The 26,732-nt window shown below is 35.0% G+C and overlaps 1 protein-coding gene across 6 annotated transcripts in view; it reads left to right on the plus strand.

Moving 5' to 3' along the window:
• Positions 1-26,732, plus strand: part of GBE1 (1,4-alpha-glucan branching enzyme 1) — a 137,585-nt gene that overhangs the window by 48,941 nt on the left and 61,912 nt on the right. For all 6 annotated transcript variants that reach the window (XM_039713236.1, XM_039713235.1, XM_039713238.1 and 3 more), the window contains 4 exons: positions 6,642-6,767; positions 8,492-8,627; positions 11,311-11,401; positions 12,512-12,721. In XM_039713236.1, coding sequence (XP_039569170.1) covers positions 6,642-6,767; positions 8,492-8,627; positions 11,311-11,401; positions 12,512-12,721 — 563 coding nt within the window. The remainder of the gene's footprint in view (positions 1-6,641; positions 6,768-8,491; positions 8,628-11,310; positions 11,402-12,511; positions 12,722-26,732) is intronic.

Here is a 26,732-nt window from a genome sequence, read left to right on the forward strand (position 1 = left end):
TATAAAGTTTCTAGGGAGTCTTTAAAAGCTTATCCTGCCTGTGTTTTATGTTTTGCATTGAACTTGCTTTTGTGTTAGATGCATGTTATTGAGATGAAATGATATTTCCACCTGTATTCCTGTGGCTTTTATATTTGGATAATTTTGTGTCAGAAATGAATGCATCTGAAGCTAATGAAATACTGTAGATTGTAAAATACTGAAATAATCTTATTGCCCTTACATAACAAGTCACTTCCATTTCCATATTTATATTAAAGCTGAGTCCACTCTCTCATTTTATTAGCTATTGTTGGTTTGATGGCCAATTTAATTTCATCATTGTATTAAAAGCCACATATACCAAGAATCATTCTAAGTGTTTTCAAGCTATTAAAATAATGAAATAATAATACTGTGTTTCAGAGCAATTTATTGGTTTGCATATATTCATCAGTTATTTAGTTATCATTTTGTTATTTTCATTTCCTCAGCTGGACTATAAATGGTAAAATGTTATATAACAAATTTCTCAAACAGCAGGAATATCTCTAAAATATATATATAATTAAAGAACTTGTCCAGAAGATTATACTTTTAAATAAAAATAAATATCTGAAAAGTAAGGAATGGCAGCGTGGCTTTTTAGTTCTAATGTTTGAGCCGGTCTCCTAATTAGTGGAAACAGAGGCAAACACCTTATGAAAGCACATCTTAATTAAATTAAATGCTCATGTATGAATTAGATGCAGAATCTGAAAGCTAAAGGAGTGGTTGTTAAGCAGAGAAGTTGTCTGATCTTGAGCAACTTTCTCTTGAATATTTCTCTCACGCTGTTCTGAAGATCTTTGTGTACACTGGGAGTTGGGGTAGCCAAATGGAGCTGATGTGAAGATGAAGGTAGGTAAACACAAAGAAAAAAGGGATATTCATAAACATACATAAATTTTGAATATGGTAGTTTGTGTCCTGTTACTCCAGTTTCATCTGTCATAACAATAGCACAACCACATTAAGCTCCATTTTTACACATGGATTTACTTTTTATCTGAATTTGTATTTGTGACAAAGCTTTTACATTTGTTGTGAACCTTTCATACTTTTTATCATTATAGATTGCCTAAGAAAAAATGTCTGGTATCTGTTCGTAAAAAGCCAGCAGATTTCCCTGAGTCACAGTAGGTTGGAAATTGCCTGCATGTAAGCACAGAGTTTTCCTTTAAATGACCCAAGACATCCAGAAGGAATTGCTGGATGTGCTGTGGGTGATATAAAAGGCCTGTGTTATTTTGGAAAGGCAGAATAATGGGATACCCAAGAGTCTCAAATGCCTGAAAAATCAAGGCCTTTCAATCTCACTTGTCCTGCATTGGCAGCATCATTACATTAAATGAGACCTATTTCAGCTTCTGAATTGCTCCTATGTGTTATTGCGTTTTCTTTATGATACTGGACTGACCTCAGAGTGATGGTTTCCCCTTAACTGTAATAAACTGCTTTTGAGAGTTTCAAACATCATCAAACAGACTCATAACCCCTATATGTAATTTTATCCTGCAACCTACTCCCCATTCCATGAATTTCCTATCCTCTAGTGGACAGACATGGAACACGTTGTCACTTTGGTACTAATGTTATTGTGAGGTTTAGGTCCTGCTTTGTCTTCCATTAATTCAGCATTTGGAAAACTGGAATGAACTTTTGCACACCGATTCTTACATACTTTCAAAGCCAGCCTTTGTTGGTTATGTTTTCTCTGACTACAGCCATACATTTGTTTTTCTAGTGGTTTTATTCAGATCTGAAAGTTCTTCAGAATGAATCACTTACTAGCACTGATGCCATAAAACTCTGGTTTAAGATCATGCTTTTAATGTTAGGTGTACTCATCTGTGAAATCTGCAGCACTTATTACAGTACTTTGGGATGCTAAACTTTAATATGCTGTACACTTCAGACAGAAACTTTGAAAATACACCCAACATCCCTATAATGGGAAATGAATACCAAACATAAATTTTTAACCTTTGCATACAAAAAATGTACAGCATAGGTTGAGGTCTTCACTTTTGTTGTTTTGCAGTTGTACTTACATAAATTGTGTGTCTGTGTCAAGTCCATTTTTAGAGCAAATTGACTTTTTAATGTTGGGTTTTGAAGGACGTTTTCATTCTGTCTTCCTGACACTTATTTCTGTGAGATCATTTATTTACATGTATTTATATCTCGCTTGGAAGCCAGAATCATGTGACATTTAAAGGTCAAATCAAGGATTTTGAATGTTTACCACTAGGGGAGGTGGGGAAAAACCCTAAACTATTTAGGTGAGCTATTTTTAAAGTTGATGTAGGCAAATTCAGCATGACCTACTTTGAATTCTTATTAGAAGTTTCCAATGGGAAAGCCATCATGGAGGCTCTGGAAACAGGGGGAAAACCCTCTTTTTGATCTAGTTACAAACAGGCTTACTGTTTTAAGATGCTTCCCTTTCAGCACACAGACACAAGAAAATCATGATGTTGTCCATCTACTATACAGTTTGATAATATATTACTTTATCTCATGTTTTACACAAAGAGGTGGTAATGCAAATGGTGGCAAGTTCTTTACATCTGTTATTTTGTATTTTTCCATTCTGTCCAAATTTGGACAGTGGAAATGTAACTCTTTTGAGATACTGGTTTCTTTCTTTTTAATCAGTTTTTGTTGGTTTTTAACTAATTGGGGAGGATATATAGTTTGTGTCAGAAACTTGGATTTCCTTTTCCCCCTTGCTTGTCCTCTTGTTGGAGTGTTTTCTGTAATAATAGGAGCAGAAATACAGGGATTGTTTTTACCTAGGATTTTCTTTAACTTAAGTCTAAATAACTGTAAAAGAGGTTGCTTGGGATGAGGGGCTAAGCTTTTGTCAGTTTGCTTGGCACGTGTTTCATGCTATAGCAGTATACATTTTTAAAGTTTTATTTAATGGGGGCTTGTAGTTTTTATACCAGATGGTGGGATGTGTCTCCTTCTGTATGTTGAAGAATGATCAGGGACATGCCTTCTGACAATGAAGTAGGTAAATCCCAAGGCCAGTTTGAAAAAGCCTAATTTAATGAACATCATGGTTTTATATATGTTCTTTAGATAACAATTTTTTGAGTTAATAAGAAAATGTGAAGTCAGCTACAAAGTCTTGATGAACTACATAGTAGCTGGTTAGGCTGCAACTTTTATGAATTTGTTTTTACTCATTTCAAACTAATTTGGAGGAACAGTATCTTTTAAACTGATTTATATTTACTCTGTAAAAAGTGCTGTGTAATGACTATATTTAGTATTCCTTATGCATGTAAAATCTGTAACAGCACATTTAGAGTATACACAGCAGCTAATTTTTGTATCTGGACACTGCAGAGAAGGGACCACAAGTCATAATTTGGGGTGAGTGGAGCACCTGTCTTTGTTTTATGTGTGCATTATAATTTTACTTCTTTTTGTTATTATATTATTATTTTAATTATATGTAATTGTTTCAAGAAATAGCAAAGCAAATACGGGAATTAAAGCTGTCAGACTGTTTGCATTAGAGTTATTTTTGTCAGTCTTAGGCTGAACTGCTGTTTGTTTTGTAGTGCCATTTAGTTTTTTCCAATTCCTGTTCTCATGCTTCAGCTAAGCATGGTGATGTGGGAGTTCTGTCTCAAGAAACTTCAGAAAACATTTGGAATTTTTATTTCTAACTTTATTAATAAAACTGTATACAATATCAGGAGCGAGGAGTAAGATGATTGAGTATAGAGCTTGATAATTAAGCCTAGGAGAGACTCTGTAAATGGTATTCACATGAAATTAAGAGAAGTATTAAACAAGCATAGCTACAATGAATTGGAATTGTCAGAGATCACTTGGTAGATCTGTAAGGACACTGTTGATTATGCTTCCGCAAACCAGACAAGGAAGCAATTCAACTTTACCAGCTCTGGTGGTGTAATGATTGTTCTTCTTGACTCTGCTTTCTCTGTGCACTGCCCATGATACTCAAAAATTACAGCAACAAATGAGCGAACTTGAGGTTTCTACGTGTAGGGGTGAGATTAGTCTATAGCCATGGCTGGGTATATTACCACCTATATTGTAAAGAAAGCAACAAATTAGTTTTATAATTACTTGTTTAAAATAAGTGCTTCCCCACAGTTTTTGAGATTTTTCTGATATCTGCATGGTTAAATTTCATTACTTATGTTTTTGGATTTGGGTTGGACTCTATGATCTTAAAGGTCTCTTCCAACCTTGTGATTATGTGTTAACTTTTTCTTTTGAGCATGGGAGTTTTCTTACATGTTTGCATAATAGAACTGCAAGCAAAGTTTTAAAATGAATGAACCCAAAAATTTAGATTGTGAGCCTTAAAATAGAGCAGACTCTAAAGTTTTAAGACTGTTCAAGTGTATAAACACAACCTGTAGATTTTCACAACTTGTTTATGACTCTGTATTATTACTATCATAATATATGACAAATGAATGTATGTGTTTCCAGGAAGTTTTAGTTTTATCTATTAAAATTCTGTATGTGAAAGTTGCTAGAAACTTGTACAACTTCCTGTAAGTCTCTCAATTCCTGAAAAGTGTAACCCTTAAATTTGGCTTTGTAGATGTTTTGAATAAATGCAAAATTAGCACTTGAACAAAATGACTTCTGAATAAATGGTAAAACAAATGCACTTGTGTCTCACAAATGAGGGAAAATAAGGTTAATTTAAGTGACTACAGAACAACAGAAGTTCTTATACTTTTTCAGAAGGATGGGATACAGAGATTGGTTGTGTGGTGTAACTGTAGAAGTTGAAAAAGTGAAATAACTGATGGTTGGTCATTTAAATGGTTTTCTGATATATTTTTTTCCTCCTAACTTTTTCGTTGCTTAATGGCTTTAATTAAAGACAGTACGTGACTGGATTAATATATCATAGTAAAGAAATTTACATTTTCCCCCTCCAGTATAATTTTTGGATTAAACCAGTACTACAGCTAATTAATGTTCTGAATGTAGATTAATTACTTCACATTTCTTAAATGTGCCCACCCTTCATAAGCCTGTCTAGTATGAATTATGCTAAAATATTAGAAAAAAGGAATGCCAAGATGAGTAGGTTATTATATGCAGTAATCATCTTATTTCTTTGATGGGTAAATTGGGACAAAATAATAAAAGAAGCAATAGCAGCATCAGAAGTGTGATATTAGAGAGAGGAGATAACTTTTATTATTTTAAGAATAATTTGCAAATTGTCAATGCTATCACCAAGGAGGATCTTCACAGTGTTGATAGAATTTGCAGAAATACTCTTTGGGTCAGCTTTGCTAGCACAGCTAACATAAAAAAAAAGTTCCATTCAGCTTTACAGTGTTTGCAATAACTTTCTAAGCTTTTTCTGGTAAGGTTTTTGGTATTAATTACTCCATTTTATCAAACCTATTTTGAATTGTTGGAGTTATAATACTATGTAGTGAGGCACAGCAGTCATTCTTCCTTGCCTTATTCTATCAACTTCCATTAACTGTCTGCATATACATGTTTTCCTCTTTGACCTTTAAAAGGTTAACTAAACATGATTCTGTGATCCTGCCTTCTTGCATGATTGGGTTAAGGATGCAGATAATCTGTCAAAACAATGAAAGACACTTGCCAGAGGTGAAAAGGCAATTTGATAATTCAGTCTTCCAGACTACCTGTTAGAAATTGAGAGCAAAAATAAGTCACTATTTGTAAAAAAAAAAAAAAAATTTAAAAAAAATTTTAAAAGGTGGAAAAACCTCAAAACTTTTAATTTGAGACTTCTTATAATTTAATCATTTTTCTTTAAAAAAAAAAAAAAGCCCCCTACTACCAACAATGAAACTAAAAAGTCATCAGTCATCACTTTCTTAAGAAAAGCTGAATTAAGAATTCTGTGCCTTCACTTGCTTGTACATTTCTAGGTTTTAAATTTGCAAACCATCTGTGTTACTGTTTTAGTGGCAGCCAAGATAACAAGCAAAATCAGAGTGGTGCTGTTCCTTCTGTGCTGAGGAGAGGGGAGGTGGGATGGGGTGGGAGGATGTGAGAGAGGTAGAACTTATTCTTTGCCTTGACCCAAAAACTGTCCTGTGCTTCTTATGTTGTTTGTGGTTCCGGGCTATGTGACATTGTTAAGGACTCTCAGAGCATGGAAAAGAAGATGGAATTATGATATTAAAATTGCCATAGCAGATTGTTTTGTTTGCCAAGTTAAACAAATCACAGTTCTCATCCTAATGGCATTATACTGCATGTCTATTTAAATTTATCAGAACATGGAAAGGAAATAGCAGTGACAGGGGTAATTAGGGAACCTAACAGAAATCCATTTGGGAAGGCTTCTTCTCCCATTACTTATATAAATCTTATGTATATTCTCACCTTTCAGCTCCTGCTGGTGAACATCACTCCTGTCTGACATGTCTGGTTTACTGTCCCTTTGCAAATCATCCCTGCGGGCAGGGTTGTTCTTCCATCTCTTGACTTGCATTGTGTGTTTGTGTGTTCTTTAAATTAAATTTCTGTGTAGTCTACTATTTCATTCTGTGCTGTGGCTTGCAAAGAAGGCGTTCTATGAGTTATAAGTGACTGCCTGCATATGTTGTGTTATTTTATAGGTGGTGATTCGTGCTCAGAACGGCGCCCTCCTCTATCGTATTTCACCCTGGGCAAGATATGTGGTCCGTGATGAAGACAAAGTGAATTATGATTGGGTTCACTGGAATCCACCACAGTCATATATAGTAAGGCTTCAATATTATTTTCAAGAGGTGTATCATGCTATCTTTGTTTCCCTGTTTGGAAGAAAATAAAAGGAGATTGCAAACTAGTTAAAACAGCTGAGAGATTAAGGGCTTTTATTCATGGTTTTGACAGAAATAAATAAGTTTAATGATGGATGTTTTTGAGCTGCTTTTTCAGCTTCCTGTAGAATATATAAAAAATAGTTATTAATCTGGTATTTTAAACCTGGTTTGCCACCTGTTAGGCAAGATTGGCAAGGGTGTTCTGGGACAAGATGGCTGTTCGTGGTAGGGTGGAGAGCAGGGAACTATCAGTACTGGATTTAAGGATTGACTATCTGCAAATGCAATGTTCAGGACTCAACACTAGGTTAATATTCCATAAAGTCAGAAAAAACTTCCAAAATAAGGTGCCAATGCTCCAGTCAAATCCTGGTTTCTTTGTATCAGGAAAATCCCATTATTTAATTTAAAGCCCTCTTTTTTCTCATGTACGGCTATAAGGGAGAGAAATCTTTGCATGATATATGAAAAATATCCTAGGAGAACATTTGGAAACTTCAGACTGTCTGAGTGATGCTGTTTCATGTTGAACTTTTTCATGTTTTTTCCATGAAAAATGGAATGCACTGGTTTATATTAGAGATGCTGTAACCTCTATTTTGAGTTAAATTTTTGCATCCACCTCAAATTATGAAACAACTGCTTGAAAGAAAAAAGGTTACTGGCATGGAAAATACTTTCTTTAAAAATAGATAACATAATGTAAATTAACTCTTGTTAAAGTGTGTAGTCTATCAATTTAGTGGCATACTCTGTGTATGATGCTGTGTGACATCTCAATGTCATCAAGAAAAGGAATGGGTAGGGATTTGGGAATGCAGTGATTGGGATGACCTAGAGTGAAAACGAGGTTTGAACTTTTGGGTGCAGATAAGGCCTTATGGAAAAAATAAACAAGTCCTTTGGTGAATACTAGAGGTGGTCCAGTGGAAATAAATCACAGGGAACAAGTCTCAACCAGAAGTTTTGTTCTTCACATTGTTTCTTTAATTTCTGTTCACATGTGTGTATTCAACTAGTTTTGTTCTACATTTTCAAAATTTCCTGTGAATAATAAACTAACAAATAGGATATTAATTTCAATGACCTCTCTATTCTTCAAATATTTTCACCTATCTAGAAATGCTGTGTGCTGATCTACAGACGAGATTTTTAAATTTTATTTTAATATTAAGTATTTACAATATAGGTGATTCTGTGTTGTGGAAAGTTATTCTTTATGAATAACATTTATAAATTTCAGATAAGATAAGGCAGCAATTTCATGTACCTGCAAAAAGCAGATATGCTTAAAAAATAAAAGCCTATCTTACTATTTTCTCTCTCTATTTTCAAACAAGCTTCATAGTGATTCAGAAGGACATCAAGTGGAGTAGCTGTTATCAGTTTGAACACTGAAGTGTAATTTAAAAAGAATATAAGAAAAGTGTTGAATCATGAACGTCCAGTTTCTTGTTCATAAAGGACGTTAATTTCAAACAGACATTTGCTTTAACAGTTTGAAATGGTCGATTGCTTCTGAAATGTTCAGAATGCTCTTAGAGGAAAAACAAAATAAACCTGAATTGTTTTTCATCTTGTGCAAATCATGTGATTATGAAAACACTTCTAAGCTGTTCCTAATGACAACTCTGGTTTTGTTTTTGTTTTTTTTTTTATAGCATAAGAATCCTTCTCCCAAGAGATTAAAAAGCCTAAGAATCTATGAATCTCATGTGGGTATTGCTTCCCCAGAAGGCAAAGTAGCTTCTTATAAAAACTTCACATACAATGTACTACCTAGAATAAAGGATCTTGGTAAGTAATACCAGAAATGCTTGCAGAGATAATACTTATGTGCTTGTGCTTGTTAGAAAAGATAACTGTCAAGTATCTAGAGGCTTTTTGAATTTCCCAATTACACATGTTATAAAAATAGATTCTTAGGTGAGCAAAAATTATAAACAAGTGAAATCTATGTAGAACAAACAATGGCTGAAATAGGATATGTGAGTTAAAGTTTATTCCAGATTTTTAAGTAAAATATGATTATTAAAGCCCAGATAAGTTCTGGAAGTTAATTTGCTTTTGGCATGGTTTGCTTTCAGCTTGAAAAAGGACCTGTTTTTGTGACAGTCTTCAGAAAATCATTCTTAATTGGTTCTTCTAGTGTAAAGCTTAGTCTTGAGAAGGGGCAAAAGAAATACTTGGATATTTTTTGTTTTGCCAGAATAAGCATGCTATACTTCTTTTATCCCTGAACAGTAGCTCAGAAGTATCAGAACACGGAAACTTTAAATATGAAAGATCTTCTTCAGGAAAATAACTTCTAGTGTATTGGAGAGGATGTGTGAAAGAGCTGGTAACATTATCTCAGGAACCACAGCAAAACTGCTCACCTCAATTTCACTTCAATTATTTTTTCCCATGGTGTCTTTGCACTGTTTCTGTAATGGACATTGTTAGAAGTTACTGCCTCTTACTGCCTTGTGATGAAATATGTATTTTACACTGCTGTAAAATAATCATGGCATGTGCAGCTGAAACCTGTGTGAATGGTGGCTGTGTTTGTGTTTGATTATTTTAAAATTCTGTTTTATTTATCAGAGTGCCGGAAGAAGACGATTTCTTGTAGCTTTATGTGTTAAGTCAATGTTTTGCGGCTTTTGCCTTTTGGTTAAGTTGAGCTTGCAGGTGAGATGAGGGAGTTTGCACATGTGGAAGCTTTTTTGGATTTTACATTATATAAAAAGCAGTTTTGGATTTTACATTATGTATCTGTGACGCCTTACTGCCAAGGAATTTCACTTGTCCCAGGAAGTTAATTGGATTGACAGAGTTAGGAAAGCGTTCTGCTTTGCCTACAATTTTTTCTTTGTAGAGAAATGTCATGGAAAGGCTGATACACCAAATAATAAAAGCAGTATCAAATTTAGGATATACGGAAATTATAATTAATGTTCCTTCTTGTTTACATTAAGTAAACATTCTGGGGATTAAGTATTTTTTAAATATATTTTTCAGCTCTATTAGATTTAATTTTGGAATGTCTTACTTTTTAGGACAAGCTTAAAGACATCACTATATGAGAACTCTAATATATTAGTAGTTTGTAGGAATATGTGCTTGACAAATAGCAAAATAAGTAGCAAGCAAATTGAATGAGATTAATTTGATGCAATGTTGCTGTTTATTTATAAAAATGGTGTAAATAAAAATAAGTATGAACTTGAATTATAAACCAGCAATAAATCTGACAAATTGCTGAGCTCACACTGTCTTCTAATAATAGCTCTGGTTTTAAATGTCACAGCTATAAAAAACTGAGGAAGAATAAAAACCATCTTGTTAAAACTAAGGAATGAAGTGAATATTTTCTTCAAGCAGAGAAGTGATGGTGGTGTGAGTCTTAATAGCCTGTAGATAAAACCTGATCCTTTAGAGTTCCCTTCCTTAAGAATGCACTGAACTATCTTAGGAGATACAACACAGTGTGTTCCCCAACCCTCCTTGACTGTTTTGGTTCTTGGGTAAACTTGGCATAAAAGCACATTACACTTGTGGTTCTTCTTTTTGGAAGACTCTTGTAGAGGGAAGAAATAACTATTAAAGTTGGAAAAAAAGTGATTTTGCTGAATGAAAAAAAAGGTTTCATATATCATGAAGTTATAGTATTGTGTGTAAGCTGGAGAGATGTGGTTCTGACAGATGGGCCACTTGGTGGGTAAGGAATTAGGAGGATGGTCACACTCAAGAGTTTCAGTCAATGGCTTGATATCCAAGTGGACACCAGGGATGGGGTGGCCTCAAATTGAAGCAGGATGTATTTAGTTTGGACATTAGGAAGAAGCTCTTTACTGTGAGGTTGGTGAGGCACCAACCTGGAATAGGTTACTCAGTGAAGTTATGGTTGCCCCATCTCTGGAAGGGGTGTTGAATAATCTGGTTTAGTGGAAGGTATTCCTGCCCATGGCAGAGGAGTGGGAACTAGAGGATCTTAAGTTCTCTTCCAACCCAAACCATCCTGTGATTTTGTCATAGTATTTGTAGCCAGTGGCTAACCCTGACTGCAAGTGTCAAAAGCTGAAGCAGTTCAGGTTATGCAGGTTGGCATAACTAATATTCTGAAGTTAAATAAGGATTACACATTTCTGTATGCATCTTGGAAATTCAGGATGTTTAGATCACTTGACAAATTGACTGTTTCATTTGCCATGGAGATCATGTTAGTATAAACTATTAGGTAGAATTGCGTTGTGGAAGTTATTGAATCTTTAGGTGTTAACCATTAGGGTCAGAAGCAGCTAAAATGAGAGGAGACTGGAATGGATATGTTACAGGTAGTGAACACTCTTTTTACTATCCTTAAGGCATTTGTTTGTTATATATTTTTTTCCTATTATAGGCTATAACTGTGTCCAGCTGATGGCTATTATGGAATTGAACACTCTTTTTACTGTCATTAAGGCATTTGTTTGTTATATATTTTTTCCTATTATAGGCTATAACTGTGTCCAGCTGATGGCTATTATGGAACATGCATACTATGCCAGTTTTGGTTATCAGGTTACAAGTTTCTTTGCAGCATCAAGGTAGGTTTAAGTGCTCCAGCATCTTCTCTGTCCTTTTCTCTTCCTTCCCATGCGTTGAAATCAGTATTGCATGCAGGTGTCTGTTTGCAAGAAAGTGTATACTGGGAAGCAATGGCTTAGTTATATGCTCTACCTTCCTCTTAAATCTGAAATGAATTTGGCACAGTGATCAGCTGCTCTGTGAAATGCTTTCAACAGAATACAGACAAAAAGTTTATAAGTAACTTCAGCTGCCATAGCATATTCTGGTTAATCCACCTTCATCAGTCTTTATGCATGGGTTTGGTGTTGTGGAATTCTTGGCAGGAGCAAACAGGGTGTGCAGGGCTTTCTTTTAGGACAAACAGAACTATACACTGTTCACAATGAACTTAATTAAAATCATGACTCTGTGTGTTCCGTGGGAGCCCTTTCCCTTACTTGTAACAGACTGTACTTAGAGTTGAGGTATAGGGTACAATTACATGAAAAATGAATTCAGGTAGTTGTTAAGAAAATTATTATACATGTGGAAGTAATTTTTTTTTAAATTTTATTTTTGATCTCAGAGCAGATCAAGTGGCAACTAGGCTAAATTTAAATAGGCAGTTTTTAACTAGCTTAGTTAGTTGAAAAAAAGGGTTTCAGGCAGCGGAAAAAAAATAAGAAAACTGTATAGTGCCTAAAACAAATAACAAAGCAGGAAAATAGCTGATAGTGTATTTTGTGGTCTTTGTGGCTGTACATTTACTTTTGTAATCATTGTGTTACTTCATTCCAGCAATATGAATATATTCTTGTCCCTTATGAGCTAAGGAAATGTTCAGTATTAAATAGAAGCTTTAAGTTGTATCTGTTATCTTTTATATTGAATTTGATGTATTATTAAAAAGGGAAGAATAAAACAGACTATTTCTGCAAAATGTTGTGTGGATGATGGAACTCTTATAAGGAAAAACAGTTTCAACTGTTAGTTTGTAAGCAATATCTACTGCTTAAGAGGCTGAAAAAATCACCTGTGTACATCTGTAGAGTAGGTGATGAAGAACTGCTGACTCTGATCTAGTTTCCATGATGAATGTTCCGCATTGCCAGCCATGAGTCCTGATGGTACCACTTTGTGTTTTACAGCCGGTACGGAACTCCTGACGACCTGAAGGAAATGATTGACGTTGCTCACTCCATGGGCATCACAGTCCTGCTTGATGTGGTGCACAGCCACGCCTCAAAAAACTCAGAAGATGGTCTCAACCAGTTTGATGGTACAGATTCTTGTTTCTTCCATTCTGGATATAGAGGCAATCACCAGCTCTGGGACAGCAGGCTCTTTGACTATGCAAAGTGAGTATAAAATGTCACTTCAGCTGTGCTAGTGGTTATTATTTCATAGCAATTCTGTTAAAACTACACTCCTCACCAAGCTGATAAAGTCATTTGGATTGTTTAACAATTGCAGTAGCTGGAGTTAAATTCCTCTACTTGCCTAAATCCTTAAAATCTAACACTAAATGACAGTATTTCAATTTCATTACTTTCCTGTCATCTATGACTACTTATGTGCATTTTATATGTCATGTGCATTGTATGTATTATATAATGGTGTAGTTATTTTTATTAAAAACATATTTTTCTATAAATATAAATTTAAATACATGTTATATAGGCATATATAATTGTGTATTTTATGCATTTTATGCATATTAATATTTCCTGCTATATATAGTATGTCACGTATATGTAATAGATGATGTTTGCATATAAAAATAATAAGAAAAGCTGATGAAAACTTGTAAGCTCTGTAAACTTATTGACATACTGTCAGGTTGTTGAAATGTAGGAAAAGTTTTCCCTCAGGACATCTAACTCCATTTCAAAGAGCTTATGGAGGTCAGTCAACAATTAATACAGAGCAGGGGTCATTTTCAGTATACATTTCTAGAGACCCAGTGTGAGCAAGCTTAATTAACCAGTATAAATATAGTGTGTGTCAAAACATGTATTAATGCCAGTTGATTATTGGTACTTAATATTGTTTACTCTGTGTTCTCTGAGGTATTGGGGGCAAGGAGATTGATCTTGTATGTTGAATGTTTCACTGGTTTAAATGGAGAAACAGGCCCAAGCAGCCAGCTTATTTTAGTCTCCTTCTCACATTTTTTTCTGTTTGTTGATCCCTGAACCACCTTGATTCTTCCCTTTCCTTTTGTTCCTCTAAACATTCCACAATAAGTTTTGTGTAGTAACTTCACAAGCTCCTTAAAGCATGTCTTAATAAAATTCTGTATATAATTGATTGCTCATTCCAGGGTAGATTCTCTTATTTTCCCCCTTGAAATGTATAATCTGCTGTGATCTTATTAGTTGCAAAAGTATGTTTTAACCCTTTCAAGGTTGCGTTTGAATGTTCCTCTGGTGGCTTATCACAGAGCAACTGTAGAGTTCTGGTCTCTTGTTAACCTCTTAGTTGTTAGGGTTCTTGTGCTGCAGGTTCAATTTCCTGTTTTTTCCTATTTTTCTCCCTTGCTTGCATTGAATTGTCATGGACTGGATGGATCTGATTACACAGAAGTCATGTTACATAGCATAGGCCAATTGTTAATGGAACTCAGTGTCAAATAAGCCAAGAGACCAGTGTGAAAACTAACTGGTGCACTTCAGTACTTAGTAGGATGAGCTGTTCTTTATTTGTAACTTATTATTTGGGACAATTTAATGGGTCATTTCAGGGGGAGTTTCTGATGTGGTATATTGTGATTTAATTTTTAATCATGATTTAATTATTATAAGATGCATTTTAGTCGTTCCTATTAGGCTTTAAATTCATACTCAAGTAAATTGCATTTCAAATAATCTCAAAGCTTTAATAGCAATATGATAGTATTACACATCTTATTTCATTTGATGCTTATGAGTAACCAACAAGTGTGTGAGTACCAATGTCTCTAGTGAGACAATGAAATGTGGTTATGGACCTTCCTCTGTTCTGGTTCTTCCTGCTGGAGAAGAAAGTGGTGCTGGTATTAAGTGTTTGGGAGTATTTATAAATGAGAAAAACAACCAGCTCCTCTGTAGGTTGCACTTGGCAATGTTAAATATTCCTTCAGAAGTGAAGAACTGCCTGCATGGCTTGGTTGGGTCAGTGATACGTACCTGTGGAATTTCTTTTCATGCTGTGGCTTTGGAAGAGGTGCCAGACTGAATGCAGAAAGGGGGAAGTGGGAAGAGCTGTGAGCGGGAGAGATTAGATTAGAGAATAGCAAAAACCAGAGAAACTGAAGCTCTGCACTGGATGACTGTGTGTCCCTTGAGGGTCATTTCCCATCCCCTCCCATCTCCAGATTTGCTGTTGCATATCATAGTTCTCTTTTCAAATGGTTGTGGAAACCTTTTTTTCCCCTTCAAGCATAGGATGCTATGAACTTTTCTAGTCATTAAGGGATTCTTTCATCCTCATACCTGATACAGTAAATATTCTTTGTGTTTATAGTCAAGTTTTAAGGCTGAAGAGTTAAAACCCCCTCATGGTCATTGTAAGTTTCACAAAAGTGATTAAAAAATAGCTTGCGTTTTTTCTACTGTTCTTTGTATGTGCAGGTTCCAAGCAGAACTGAAAGAATCAAACTGACATTTCATTGAATATGTTGGATTTGTTTTTTGGCTTTTTTTTACCCAATTTAGTATATATTGGCATTCTGCTAATTTCCATACCAGTGGATGAGCAGCTCTAGTCTGGATGAGACAAGTATAAAAATCTGTGAGAGAGACTGAAGTTGCTGGCAGATGTTGAAAGTTTGCTCAAAATAAATGACGGCAAACAGTCTGTTGAATGGTCTACAGAAAAGCTTGCTTGCTGAGTGAAATTTCTTCAGCTAGCACAGCCTTCTATCCTGTATAGAGCTTGTACTAAATCCCTTTCCTTCTGTAGTGGGAAGAGCTGTTAAATCTACAGGTACTTAAACATCAAATGCAAAGAATGCTCAATTCACTTTGGAATTGAGAGAAACTAATTCTCTACCGTGAAGGAGATTAAGTAACAGTTGCTTTATCAGTTTAGTCTGTCTACATTTTCTTTGAAAGCCAAGATGTAAGTGAGTTTATCTCACAGCATTTGCAAGATTATTCAGTTGTCTGTGAAGGGGACTGTGAATATTTGCTGTAACAGAATGTGGCAAAAGATCCATATCCATGCTAAAAAAAAAAAAAAGGATTATATCCCTTGTGTACTTAAATACTGTTTTTTAGTAAAATTCACATAAGTAGAGAGTAGCTACAAGAAAAGCAATAGTAAACCTGTTCAGTGGAGGGCCTGGATACTGCATCTTTACACCATAGTGCTACTTAAAAAGGCATATTTTTAATTTTAATATTTTAATCCATATTTATACTAGTGTTGTATGAAGCAGGAGCTTTTCTGTAAACTATGAATGATATTTTAAAATTATGCAGTTCATGGTGTTGTCACAGGAGAATAACAACTCAATTTCATTGAAATGAGAAATTGCAAAGAAGATAGCTGGCCAACAGAATACTTTTTGCTTAACTATTTTCAATAGAAGAATATAAACATAGATTTAAAAATCAACCAAAGAGAAACTTTTACTTTAATCATTTTCATAGTTCTTGCACATTGTTGTGAGTTTTTCTAAAGTCTAGTTCCTGGGTATTTTTTTTCCTCAAATGTTCTAATTTGGTGACTCTTCCTCTCCATCATCTCCATCCTGTCTGTCTATATCTGTATCCATCCTGTTTCTCTCAGTAAACAACCCAAAAACCAGAATCACAAAACTTCAGTGAGAATTGCTGTTGATTTTAATATTTTCTGTTGAAAAGCAAACTTTTATATAATTTACTTTGGTTCCTGTTAATAATTGTGACATTTCTAGCCCTGAATTCATGACAGCGAAATGCTTTAGTGTAAAAGGGGCGGCAGAAGCTCTGGACTGGCTCTAGTTGGCATTGTACAGTTAGTTTTGGAGGAAATTAAAAGTCTCTGTTGTGTTCCTGTTAAAGGTAGCTCTCTTGAAATGCATGTAAACACCCTCCCATCTTAAGTACGAATTCTACTTGTAATTAATTTTGCACAAGCAAAGTATTTTTTTTTCCTCCTAAAATCATATTCAAAGGTTATTCAGCTGCCAGATTCATTAGAAATTATGTCGTACACCCTGGAGACCAGGTGGGATCACAACTAGAGTGATTATTTGTGTTGCAATTTAAATTCATTTCTCCAAATAGCAAATGTGTCTAAAATAATAATCAGGCAAAACAATTTAAAAATAATTGAGAACAAGATATTACCTGGTAAAGATTTTTCCCAGAGCACTACATGAATAGAATGTGTAAATGATTAGAGTTTGGGTTTTTTTTATTTTTGGGGGAGGGGTGGTTTTTTTTTTGTTCGTTTGTTTGCTTTTTGTTTGGGTATTGGGGTTTTTTTGGAGGGGCGTTGGAATAGAATGTGTAAATGATGTTGCCCTTCTAGACTTGTTGAGGTCCGAGAGTATTGTTTTGACTTTTAAGGCTTTTCCTGCCTCTTCAATAGATTTTGTTGGATTCTATTCTGTCTTAATCCAATACTGAATGTCAGTAGGGAAACTGATATGTTTCTGTGTGTCTTTAGAAATAATGGTAGAATTAAAATTCAAAGTTCATGTGATGCTTAGAGTTTGGGTGTTTTTTATTTTTGGGGGAGGGATGGTTTTTTTTTTGTTTTTTTGTTTGCTTTTTGTTTGGGTATTGGGGTTTTTTTGGAGGGGCGTTAGTTTGGTTTATTTTGGTTTTTTAATACTGTGATGCTTTTCACCCGAACACTTAGGCAAAATTTTAAGTTGTTTCACAGTCTAGGAGCTGAATTTGGTGCAAAAATAAGAGATTGATTTACGATGCAGTTTTGATTTTAATTAGTCCAGCTTTCTTCAATACAACGGTATGATCAGTAAGAGATTATATTGGTTGCAAGGATTTGGGTTCAGCAGATGTCCCAGCAGCTCCTTTGGGCCTTTTTTGAGGCCTGATTTCAAGGCTTTTTTGAGACAGGATGTTGTGTCCATATTTTTGGGGTTAAAAATTGTAACTAAGCTGTGTAATGGAAGAAATCTCCTGTTATGTTTTTTCTTTGTCAGTTTTATGAAGTTTCAAGTGACATCCATGCCAAATGTGCTTTGAAATGCTACAGGTAGGGTTTAGTGTATATAATAAACACTTTGTCCCATGAGCCACAGTTTTTACATCAGGGCAACAGATGACTTGCTAGTCCCCTGCTGCCAGTCCAGATGTTCTCTCCAACTCCGTTTTCTGAACTGCTGGTGGAACAGCTGATTATAGCTCAGTACATTTTACTTTTTCTTTTTTTTTTAAATTCAATTTTTCTTAATGTTTGTTACAAACTGCCATAGCTCAGAAACTGCTTTTAACCTTGCTGTCAGTGCTGCAGAAACAGGGCAGCTGCCAGGTGTTGAAGCTTGTGTCTTTGTTCTGCTGTAGGTGGCCACTTCCCCAGCTTGCCTCTCCAGAGTGGGGTGGGTCACCTGAAGCTATTTTCCCCTTGTCCTGTGGTCCAGCCTCGGGCAGGTATCTCAGGTGCTCTCTTGCATCTAAAACATGCATCTGTGTTTGGATGCTAAGACAGTGGCCTTTTCTGCCACCCAGTGTTTAAATCCTGCATTAACCTTACACTGGATATTCTGAGGAGAAAAGGTCCACTGATTTTGCTTGACTTCTGACTCTTTAAAGACATATTTATCTTCCAACATCTTCAGCAGCTCTGTGTTTAGTTCTTCCTTAAACAGCTGTTCTTCACCCAAATTGTTTTCCTTTCTTCTGATTGCCTACTTTGCCAGTCTTTATCTGCCACTGAGGTGATGATAGTAGATGGAATAAATTGATGAATTGGAACATGAATCTTTCAGAGTTTAGTATTTGGTTAATAGGGTACCTGTCTGGGCTCATAATTCTCTAAACATAGCTGTACAGAATATTTTTGGTTTTGTTTTCCTTCAGTTCAGTGATGGATTCTAAATATCAGTGGAGGTAAAGACTTATTGCCTTCTTTGGGGGCATACCCATGGTTTGTAACAGTTTTTAGGATGAAATGGATTCACTGCTACTGTTTATTGCTTACATCATTAGCATTTTAAATAGATTTAAGCTGATACTCTGGGGTACCAGGGCATTAAAGATTCTGGTTCCTTGCCTAATGCTTTTAAGGAAAATTGACACATGAGCCAGATACAGACTGCAGATAACACGGTGTGTGTGTGTTCTTGCCATCCACCTCAGGGGCCCTTTATTGACACACGTTTTAGAGTGCAAAGATTTGACTGCAAGCTTCAGGTGCACGAAGGATAGATAGGATTTAAAGGCTGCTAGGACACTCATTGCTTCTGAGATGACACTCTGCTGGCCAGGCAGGTGTCAGTCAGCTGGGAGAAAGGCGACTGCCACTACTTGTCACACACCCTTGATGATACTGGGTTGTCCTCTTCACTGTTTTGTGCCTTTCTATGTTCTTCCTTTTGAATCCTAGTGCTCCTAACAAACCTGTCTTTAACTTTGCCTTTTTATTGTGTCTGGTTCTAATCTAAAGACTTTTCAGGTTTCTCTCAGCTAAGGAATTTTCTTAGAAGCTGAAGCTGTGCAGTTTTTGAGACACAGTTTAAGACACAGGAAGAGGAGAAGGAAAAGCAAGCAAGGGTGTCTTGAACATAATTAGTGAATCATATCAAGTTGACTTCCCAGAGTGTAAGAACTGAAGCTTTTTCTTCTGCAGCTTCTGAGGATTTAGCAAGGTGCAGGTGGCTTTCTCCCAGCTGCATTTCCAATGCCATGCCATGGTTGTCACAAATATGTTTTCACTGGGGAGAATCTTTGACCATAATTCCAGCTAGACTAAAGATAATGCAGTGAGAGTTGACAGTGAGAGAGGTTCTCAGTCATGTGATGTCTTTTTGGTGTATTGTTGATTCTAGGGTAATTACAATACAACAAGGATGTAAGTTGTGTTTCATTATGTAAAACATAAAGCTGTTCTGATTTTAATTCATTTCCTGCCAGTCTTCCTCTACCAAATTAGTTTAGGGAAGCTCTGTATTTAAAGATCTGCATAATATGCATTGGAATTTCATTTGGCTGGCAAAGATTATTTCTTAATGACTGTTTTAAGGAAGCACTACTTGCAGCATAATAGTCAGATTTTTATTCTTCCCCTCACCCCTCATAAATGTAATTATTTTGATTAAAGATTGTCTTTAAAAACACTGTCGGCTTATGTTCCTTAGCACTCTGTTTCTAATAGACTGGATTTTGATGGTGACTGTGACAGTATAAAAACACTTCATAAAATTTAAACCTTAAAGTTTAAGACCTTTCATAACTAAAAATCCTTGTTTCTTTTTGTTTTCTCTTATTTTAGTTATCATTATAAATGCTAGTAAGCAAACACTTTCAAGTATGGGGACATTACAATTTATAAATTGTCTTTTTTGAAGGAAGTGATTACTGAAAGCATTTACAGAAGAGATGATGCAGAGGAACATACTGCAATGTAATCAGAAAAATTGAAATAATAGTGCAAAAAATAAAAGTTTCAGCCATGATCATATGATTTATAGTGCATGAAGTTGAAAGCTGCTGTATAATTGCTTTACTTTTTAATTTTTAAAGTTTTTAATTAAACAAGCTTAATTGTTTTACTTTACTGTACTTTGGTATAACAGACTGTGAAGCTTTAAATCATAGGTGCTCTAAAACTGGGAGCTTTGCATAAGAATCAATGTAGCTTTCTTTGAAGTGTCCAGTTTCCTAAATTAACCTCCAACACAGCATTCAAACCTCTGTGTGAAGTTGTCCTCTGTGTGAAGCTGCACAGAAAGTGGTATAGCAATAAAGCAAGATACTGAGATGTGAAGAAAGGCACACTGAAAAGTTGCAGTCACTTGTTCAAAATTTTGTCAGGTAGCACATTTTGAAATATAGAGGTGACCACTTGTAGCCACTTAAATTCGATCATATCTAGAATAAATGCAGTCACACTTACATGAAGTTGATTATGGTATTTTAATAAATATGTAAAATTTGCTAAGATTCAACACATTGCAGAGAATGATTTTGCATCAATCTAAATGCAATAATGATTTTGCATTTAGTAATCCACACTAACTGACAACTTCCATGATGTTCTTAAGTGATTGCTGCAGCAGTTTACACGAGCAGCATCTGTTGTGAATAGAACATCGTGCTGGAGAAAAGGCTGATGGTTGTGTGAGTTTGAGAAGAATGTACAAATGAAATAAGGGATGTTAGACTTACTTCTAATAGGGTTTTATCCAAAGAAAATTAAGGCTGGAGGAAAATTAGGCATGGTACAACTCATAGCAGGGAAAGAAGATGGAAACATTAACACAATTGTTTGGGGTTTTTTTTTTTGATTCTATTATGTACATGTTGTATAATGCACAGATCCACTTGAAATCCATTTTTTGCAAGCTCACTCTAAAGAGCATAAAATAAATAACAGGGGAAAAAATCAATTAATGGCTATGTCTACAAAGTTGAAAACAGTCAAAATGCTGTATAATTTCCAAAAGTCAGTAGTGTATGTCTGGCAAACAGATCAGAAATAATTTGCAACTAATTATGTTGATCTGATATATTACTTAGTGTTGAAAGGGATGCCATGTTTCCTGGAGAATGGCGTAAAGACAAAAGTTCCTGTCTCTAGGAACTGTGATTGGAAGACAGAGATAGAGAGCAATGCATACAACAGAGCTGGGCAGCCTGCTGCTTCAGGGAGTAGCTGTCTCTGTCCAAAAAATTGTTTCCCACCTGTAGCCACTGACTGAGATTCAGCTTAGGGATGGCCCTGTACTGGTGATAGGATTCCAAAATTTAGGGAATTTTTATAAGGACATACTCAGCTGTATAGAAATGTTTTCTGTAGGGGCTGTTTAAATGCCAGAATGACTTTGGAGCTGTTGTTATTGAAAGAAATTTTGTTAGAGTTGATACTTAAGAAATTACTGGTGAAATTGTAAAGAAGATTTAAAAAATGGTTCTACTGTTCCGTTATCATAGTAATGGATGGACAGGGAGCAGCTTTTGGCTCTGTTCTGGCTGATGTAGTTACAGGGCAAGTCAGAAGAACTGAAATACTGTATCATGTCTAAAGTGTCTTAATGAATAAGTAAGATATTCTATTAAAAGCTTTATCCCTGGGAACAAAGCGAATTGTTCTATACCAGGTCAGGAAAAAGAGTAGTTTGTGGTTTTTTGGGTTTTTTAATAGCATACTGTATTTCCTTGGCTGTTTTCCCCATGGATTTGTTTTGGGCAGTTTCTTGTAAAAAAAGGTAATTTATAGAGGTCTTTCTAGTTTGCCATGAGAACTGCAATCAAACATCTCTTTGTCCTGGTTCCTCCCGGGGTCTTCTTGTTGATGAGGGGGCTAACTCTTTATACAATATTTGTATGTATCTATTTTACAATTCCTTGTCAGCTCTTGAAAATTGGTATAAAGTTATTTGGGGGAAAAAAAATGAAATTAATTGCCCGTGTGATTAATTATTAGTTTAGATAGTTGACACAAGTTTTTCTAAGTTATTCTACTACAATTAATGAGTTTATTTCAGGCAGAGAAAGCAAGTGTGCAAGTAATACTTTTTAGACCTTACCCCTTGATTTATTTAGTGTTACTGCACAATAATTAAGTCCTGTCAAGTCTAGTTTTAAGGATAGATACATGTGAAGAAATAAGCAAGAATGAAAAAGCACATCCATAGTCACTACCGTGTGGTCTCGTAATTTTTTCTGTAGGAGACGACTTAATTTGTTCAAAGAAAGAGCTGAGTATTAAGTTCTCTGAAGAATTATTAATAAAAATGTGGATTTTTTTTGTACCTATAATATATTTAGTCATTGCACAAAGAGTGTTTAACTGAGTGTATTTATCAAAAAGGTTCACAATGAAGAGAAGAATTCTCTTTGAGGTCTTTATTTTTATTCTTTATTCCTTTAAGATGTGTGAAGAAAGTAAAGTAATGACTGTTGTCACTTTCCTGATTAAATAAACACATAAGATTGCCTCTTCTTGGCTGCAGGGATTTATGTAAGCACCATAGAATTTGTCATTTCATTATGTGAAGTGAAGCCATTTTCCTTTCTCCCTTTCAAAAAAAAAAAAAGTTAGACTCTACAGCCTATGTTTTTAACCCACAAAGCTTCAAAGAAATTGGCACTGTTTATTTTTTTCTTCAGTGCTTTGGAGTCATTAACTTTTTCTCCTCTTGCTGTTTGTATTTAGCAGCATTTTGATTGCAATGTAGCACCTTTGATTAGGGCATGATATTTTAGAACAGGCTTATTATTAGTAGTATATCTAAATTTTCTGAGACAGTTCTCCAGCAGAGTAATAGAGAAATTGGTGTCTTTTGAGGAAAGAATCCATTTGTTATTAAACCACAACTGAAAGTGAAATCATCCCTATGAGTACAGTATTACATTTTCATACTCTGACTTTTGCAAGCAGGTGGAAGCGGTGCTAAACTCCCCTTTGTCTTCCCTCCCTTCCTTTCGTGCTCAAAGGCAAAAAAAAAAAAAAGTGGAAAAAAATTTAAGTTATTGTTTCACTTATTATGACACCAAATTAGGCTGGTAAATAATTAAGAGTAATAAATAACAATAATAAAGATCATTTTTTCACAGAGTAAATATATGTACTTCACTAGCTTCAAGTGTCAGGTTTGTCTAAATGACATTTTGTGACTGTCAATATAGCCACAGCTACAAGCCGGAATGATTTCTTATTATGAGTTAAGTAATTTAAATATAACAGATTTATTTTATTTTGTTTTAAATGGACTAAGCTTGGACATTCAGAAACAAGTTCTAAAAGTTGGTGTTTAAGGAGCCAAATTGCATAATCTTTTAAAATACTATGTGTACAGCTGGTTTTAGGAATAATGACCCAGTGAAATTTACTTTTTCTTGTTAAATTTAAACTCTTGCCTTTAAGATTTCATAGTTTCTATGTTCAAACAGTTGATGAATTGGAGTAATTAGTCAGTCAGACACTGGAGAAAAAAATATCCCAAAAGATTTCCATTTATATTTCTCCCCATTTTCTGATTTGAGTGTTTGGTGTTTATTACCCGTGATTTTTAGACTATTCACTACCCTGAAATCTAAATTCTGTATTTTTCTTCCTACAAATTAGTTAGGGGCTTATAACCATCCTAGGGTGGATGTTTAAGCCCCATAGGTGATTAACAATGTGAATACTTTTTGGAGAGGAAAAAAAGTCGACTACAAAACATTAAAATTTACATTATGAATGTTTCCAGGCTTCCTTTGCCAGCACCTTCTTGGATAAGGGCATTGGAAAAGATGAAAATCTACTTTGACTTTGTTATAAGAAATTTCAAGGTAATTATTTTGTCATTGGGTTAATTGGGGAGGAAACTGAAAGTCTGTCCAGAAATGGGAAACAGCTTTCAGCTGGACGTTCTTTATCCAGCTAATAAATTGGCTAAAAAAGGTAGTGACTTACAGAAAGTAGTTCAAAATAACATTCTTATAAACTCATTATCTGTGTACTGGAAAGAGGAAATGTTTTGTAGGTTCCACCAAAAGTTGCTCTTAGCACAGAACTATCCTCACCCAAACTCTGAAAATCAGAAACATTTTATTAGAGTCCGTGGCTTAAGCAACTCATTTGCCAGCAGTGCTAGACTGTCAATATATGTAAGGACAAACTTGCTTTAAACTATTTCAGAGCATCTTAGATTTAGTTTCCTTTGTATTCTGTCCTGGTCTAGACAACAAAACTTGTTTTCTATAATATTATGAAGTTCCACTTAAGATATATTTTAATTAAAGGTTGTCATCATTCTGCTACCACATAAGCCAGGATCAGTAATAGTTGCACTGAAATATGATCTGAAATAGAGGATATTTGTAGTAGGTAAATAGTTGTTTTCATTTCAGTTAAATTCATGGCATTTCAGTAAAAGACCTTAGTGGTAAAAATAAATACATATTTCCAATGCATGAAATATACTGGTAGATCAATATTTCCAAATGGAAATCAAGTAACAAGTAGTGTCCCTAAAGAACATACTGGGATTGAACTTTTTGCATGGCGCCAAACTGTGGGGTGTGGCTGGCTGGCTTGAGGGAAGGGATGCAGGACAGGACACAGGTAGCAGGACATGGAGCAATGGTTTTAATCTGGAAGGGTAAATTTAGATCATAAGGAAGGACATAAGAACAAAACTTTTCATGGGGAGAGTGATGAGACACCAAAGAGGCTGTCCAGAGAGGCTGCGGATGCCCCATCCCTAGAAATGTTTAAGTTCAGGTTGCACAGGACTCCAAGCTGACTATGTCTCTGCGAGTGGCAAGGGGGTGTGTTAGTGTCATTATTTTTTTCTCATAAACAAAACAAAACTACTAAGGTACATACACACATTTTTTTTCTATTAACAATACACCATAATTAAACTTAAAACCTTCTACTATCTCACTGAACATATTTTTCTATAATCTTAAAGTCTATTTTAATTAAAACTGGAACTATTATTTAATATCCTTACTTACTATGTTATTATAACTGTTTCTACTTTCACACTTTGTAGTTACAGTTAATTCTCAATTCTTTCTCTTTCTAGTACCTACTCTCCTAACTTTCTAAAAATCTTCTTAGCTTTACTAGGGGTGAAGGGGCATTGTGACTAGATAATCCCTAAGGTCCCTTTGGAGACAGATCATTCTGTGTACTGTGATTTTGTACAAGATCTCATGCACTAATCCATTATTGCAGAAGAACAGAAGTTGGTTTAAAATTATCAAAGGGTTCTATTGCCTTGCTGTGTGAGTTTTCATTCCATTGTTGACTTAAAAATGTAAATAACTCAAAGCTTTTTCAAACGTGGACGAATGTGTTGTTTGCAAACAACTTTCTAAGAAAACTTTAGGCAGTTGAATATGTTGGTGTTTTTTGGGTTTTTTTTGGATTTTTTTGGTTTTTTGTTGTTTTTTTTTTTGTAATTTCTATTTAAGGACACTAATTATTCTCTTAATATTTTCAAGATACTATCTGGGGTTTCCATTGTAACAATTTAATTTCACTGAATTAGTGGGAATACAACTGAATACATTTTAGCACAGTGTCTTTCCCACCTGTCTTTTGTGGAGCTTACAAATTTGGTGGTTCAAGAATGACAGTAGGTGTGGTAAAATGTGTTCAGGTCACAAGAAGTTTTAAAATAGGTGCATAATGCTTGAAAAATAGACTAATAGATAAAACAAAGTATAACTCTGAATCAATACAAGAAATACATTGTAGGTATTTATTCCAGAGATGATTCAAATAATATTTTTGCCATGTATTTTACTAACAAAGCTACAGTCACAATCTATCATAGATGTGTTTATTGTTGTCATATTTATCTTCATGAAGTACAAATTATATAGTCAAAATGACAGTAGTAAGAAATTGAGATTAAAAACTTGGTGTCTTTGAATGCAAACCTGTTTTTCAGATCTCTTGGATAAAAAAGTATTTATGAAACATACAGAAAGTGTATTTGCAAGTTCACAACTCTGTTGGCACAGCCCAGTATGAGCTAATATTTTTCTTTAATTACATTTTTGAAGAATGTAACTTGAAAAAGTGCAGCAACGAGAGAAATACTGTGCCGTGCTTAAGAATGGATTTCTATTTTGTATGAACTCTGTACTTCAGAACTTCAGTGCTGGTTTGTGGAAATGCAACAGCTTTTCATTCTGTACTTACTCAAAGAATGTCTGCTGCATTCCTGGGTCAGCTTTGCCAGGTGGCTGCTTCCCCTTGCAGATTCCCTGAGTCTTGTGTTGGGAATGATCTAAGACAGGCTCTTCAAGCTTTCCACTGGAAATGTTTTTCTGTGAAGGTAACAATTAATTGTACAAACTTTACTGTCCTCCATGTCAAGGTCTGTCACATAACCGAGCAGTCTCATCCCACAGTGCTGAAAGGAACATTTTGAACTGTATCCAGAGCAATTGCAAGGAACATTTTGAACTGTATCCAGAGCAATTGCTGATGTTGAGGATAAAATCTGGAAGCATGAGAGGAAGTAATCTAAGCCTTATATTAGCTAATGTTAGTATAAAGAGTGAACTTTCCTTAGCCCCTGCTTCCCCAGGGTGAGAAATCAGTAGATTGCCATTCAAGACATGGAGTCAGTATCTCAGCAGCTTCCTGTGTTGTCTGTACTGGATGATGACTGATAATGAACACTTTCACTCATCTTAAACATTTTGAACTGTATCCAGAGCAATTGCAAGGAACATTTTGAACTGTATCCAGAGGAATTGC

The sequence above is a fragment of the Passer montanus genome, unplaced genomic scaffold (genome assembly GCF_014805655.1).
Source record: "Passer montanus isolate IOZ18808 unplaced genomic scaffold, ASM1480565v1 scaffold28, whole genome shotgun sequence".
Taxonomy (NCBI): Eukaryota; Metazoa; Chordata; class Aves; order Passeriformes; family Passeridae; genus Passer; species Passer montanus.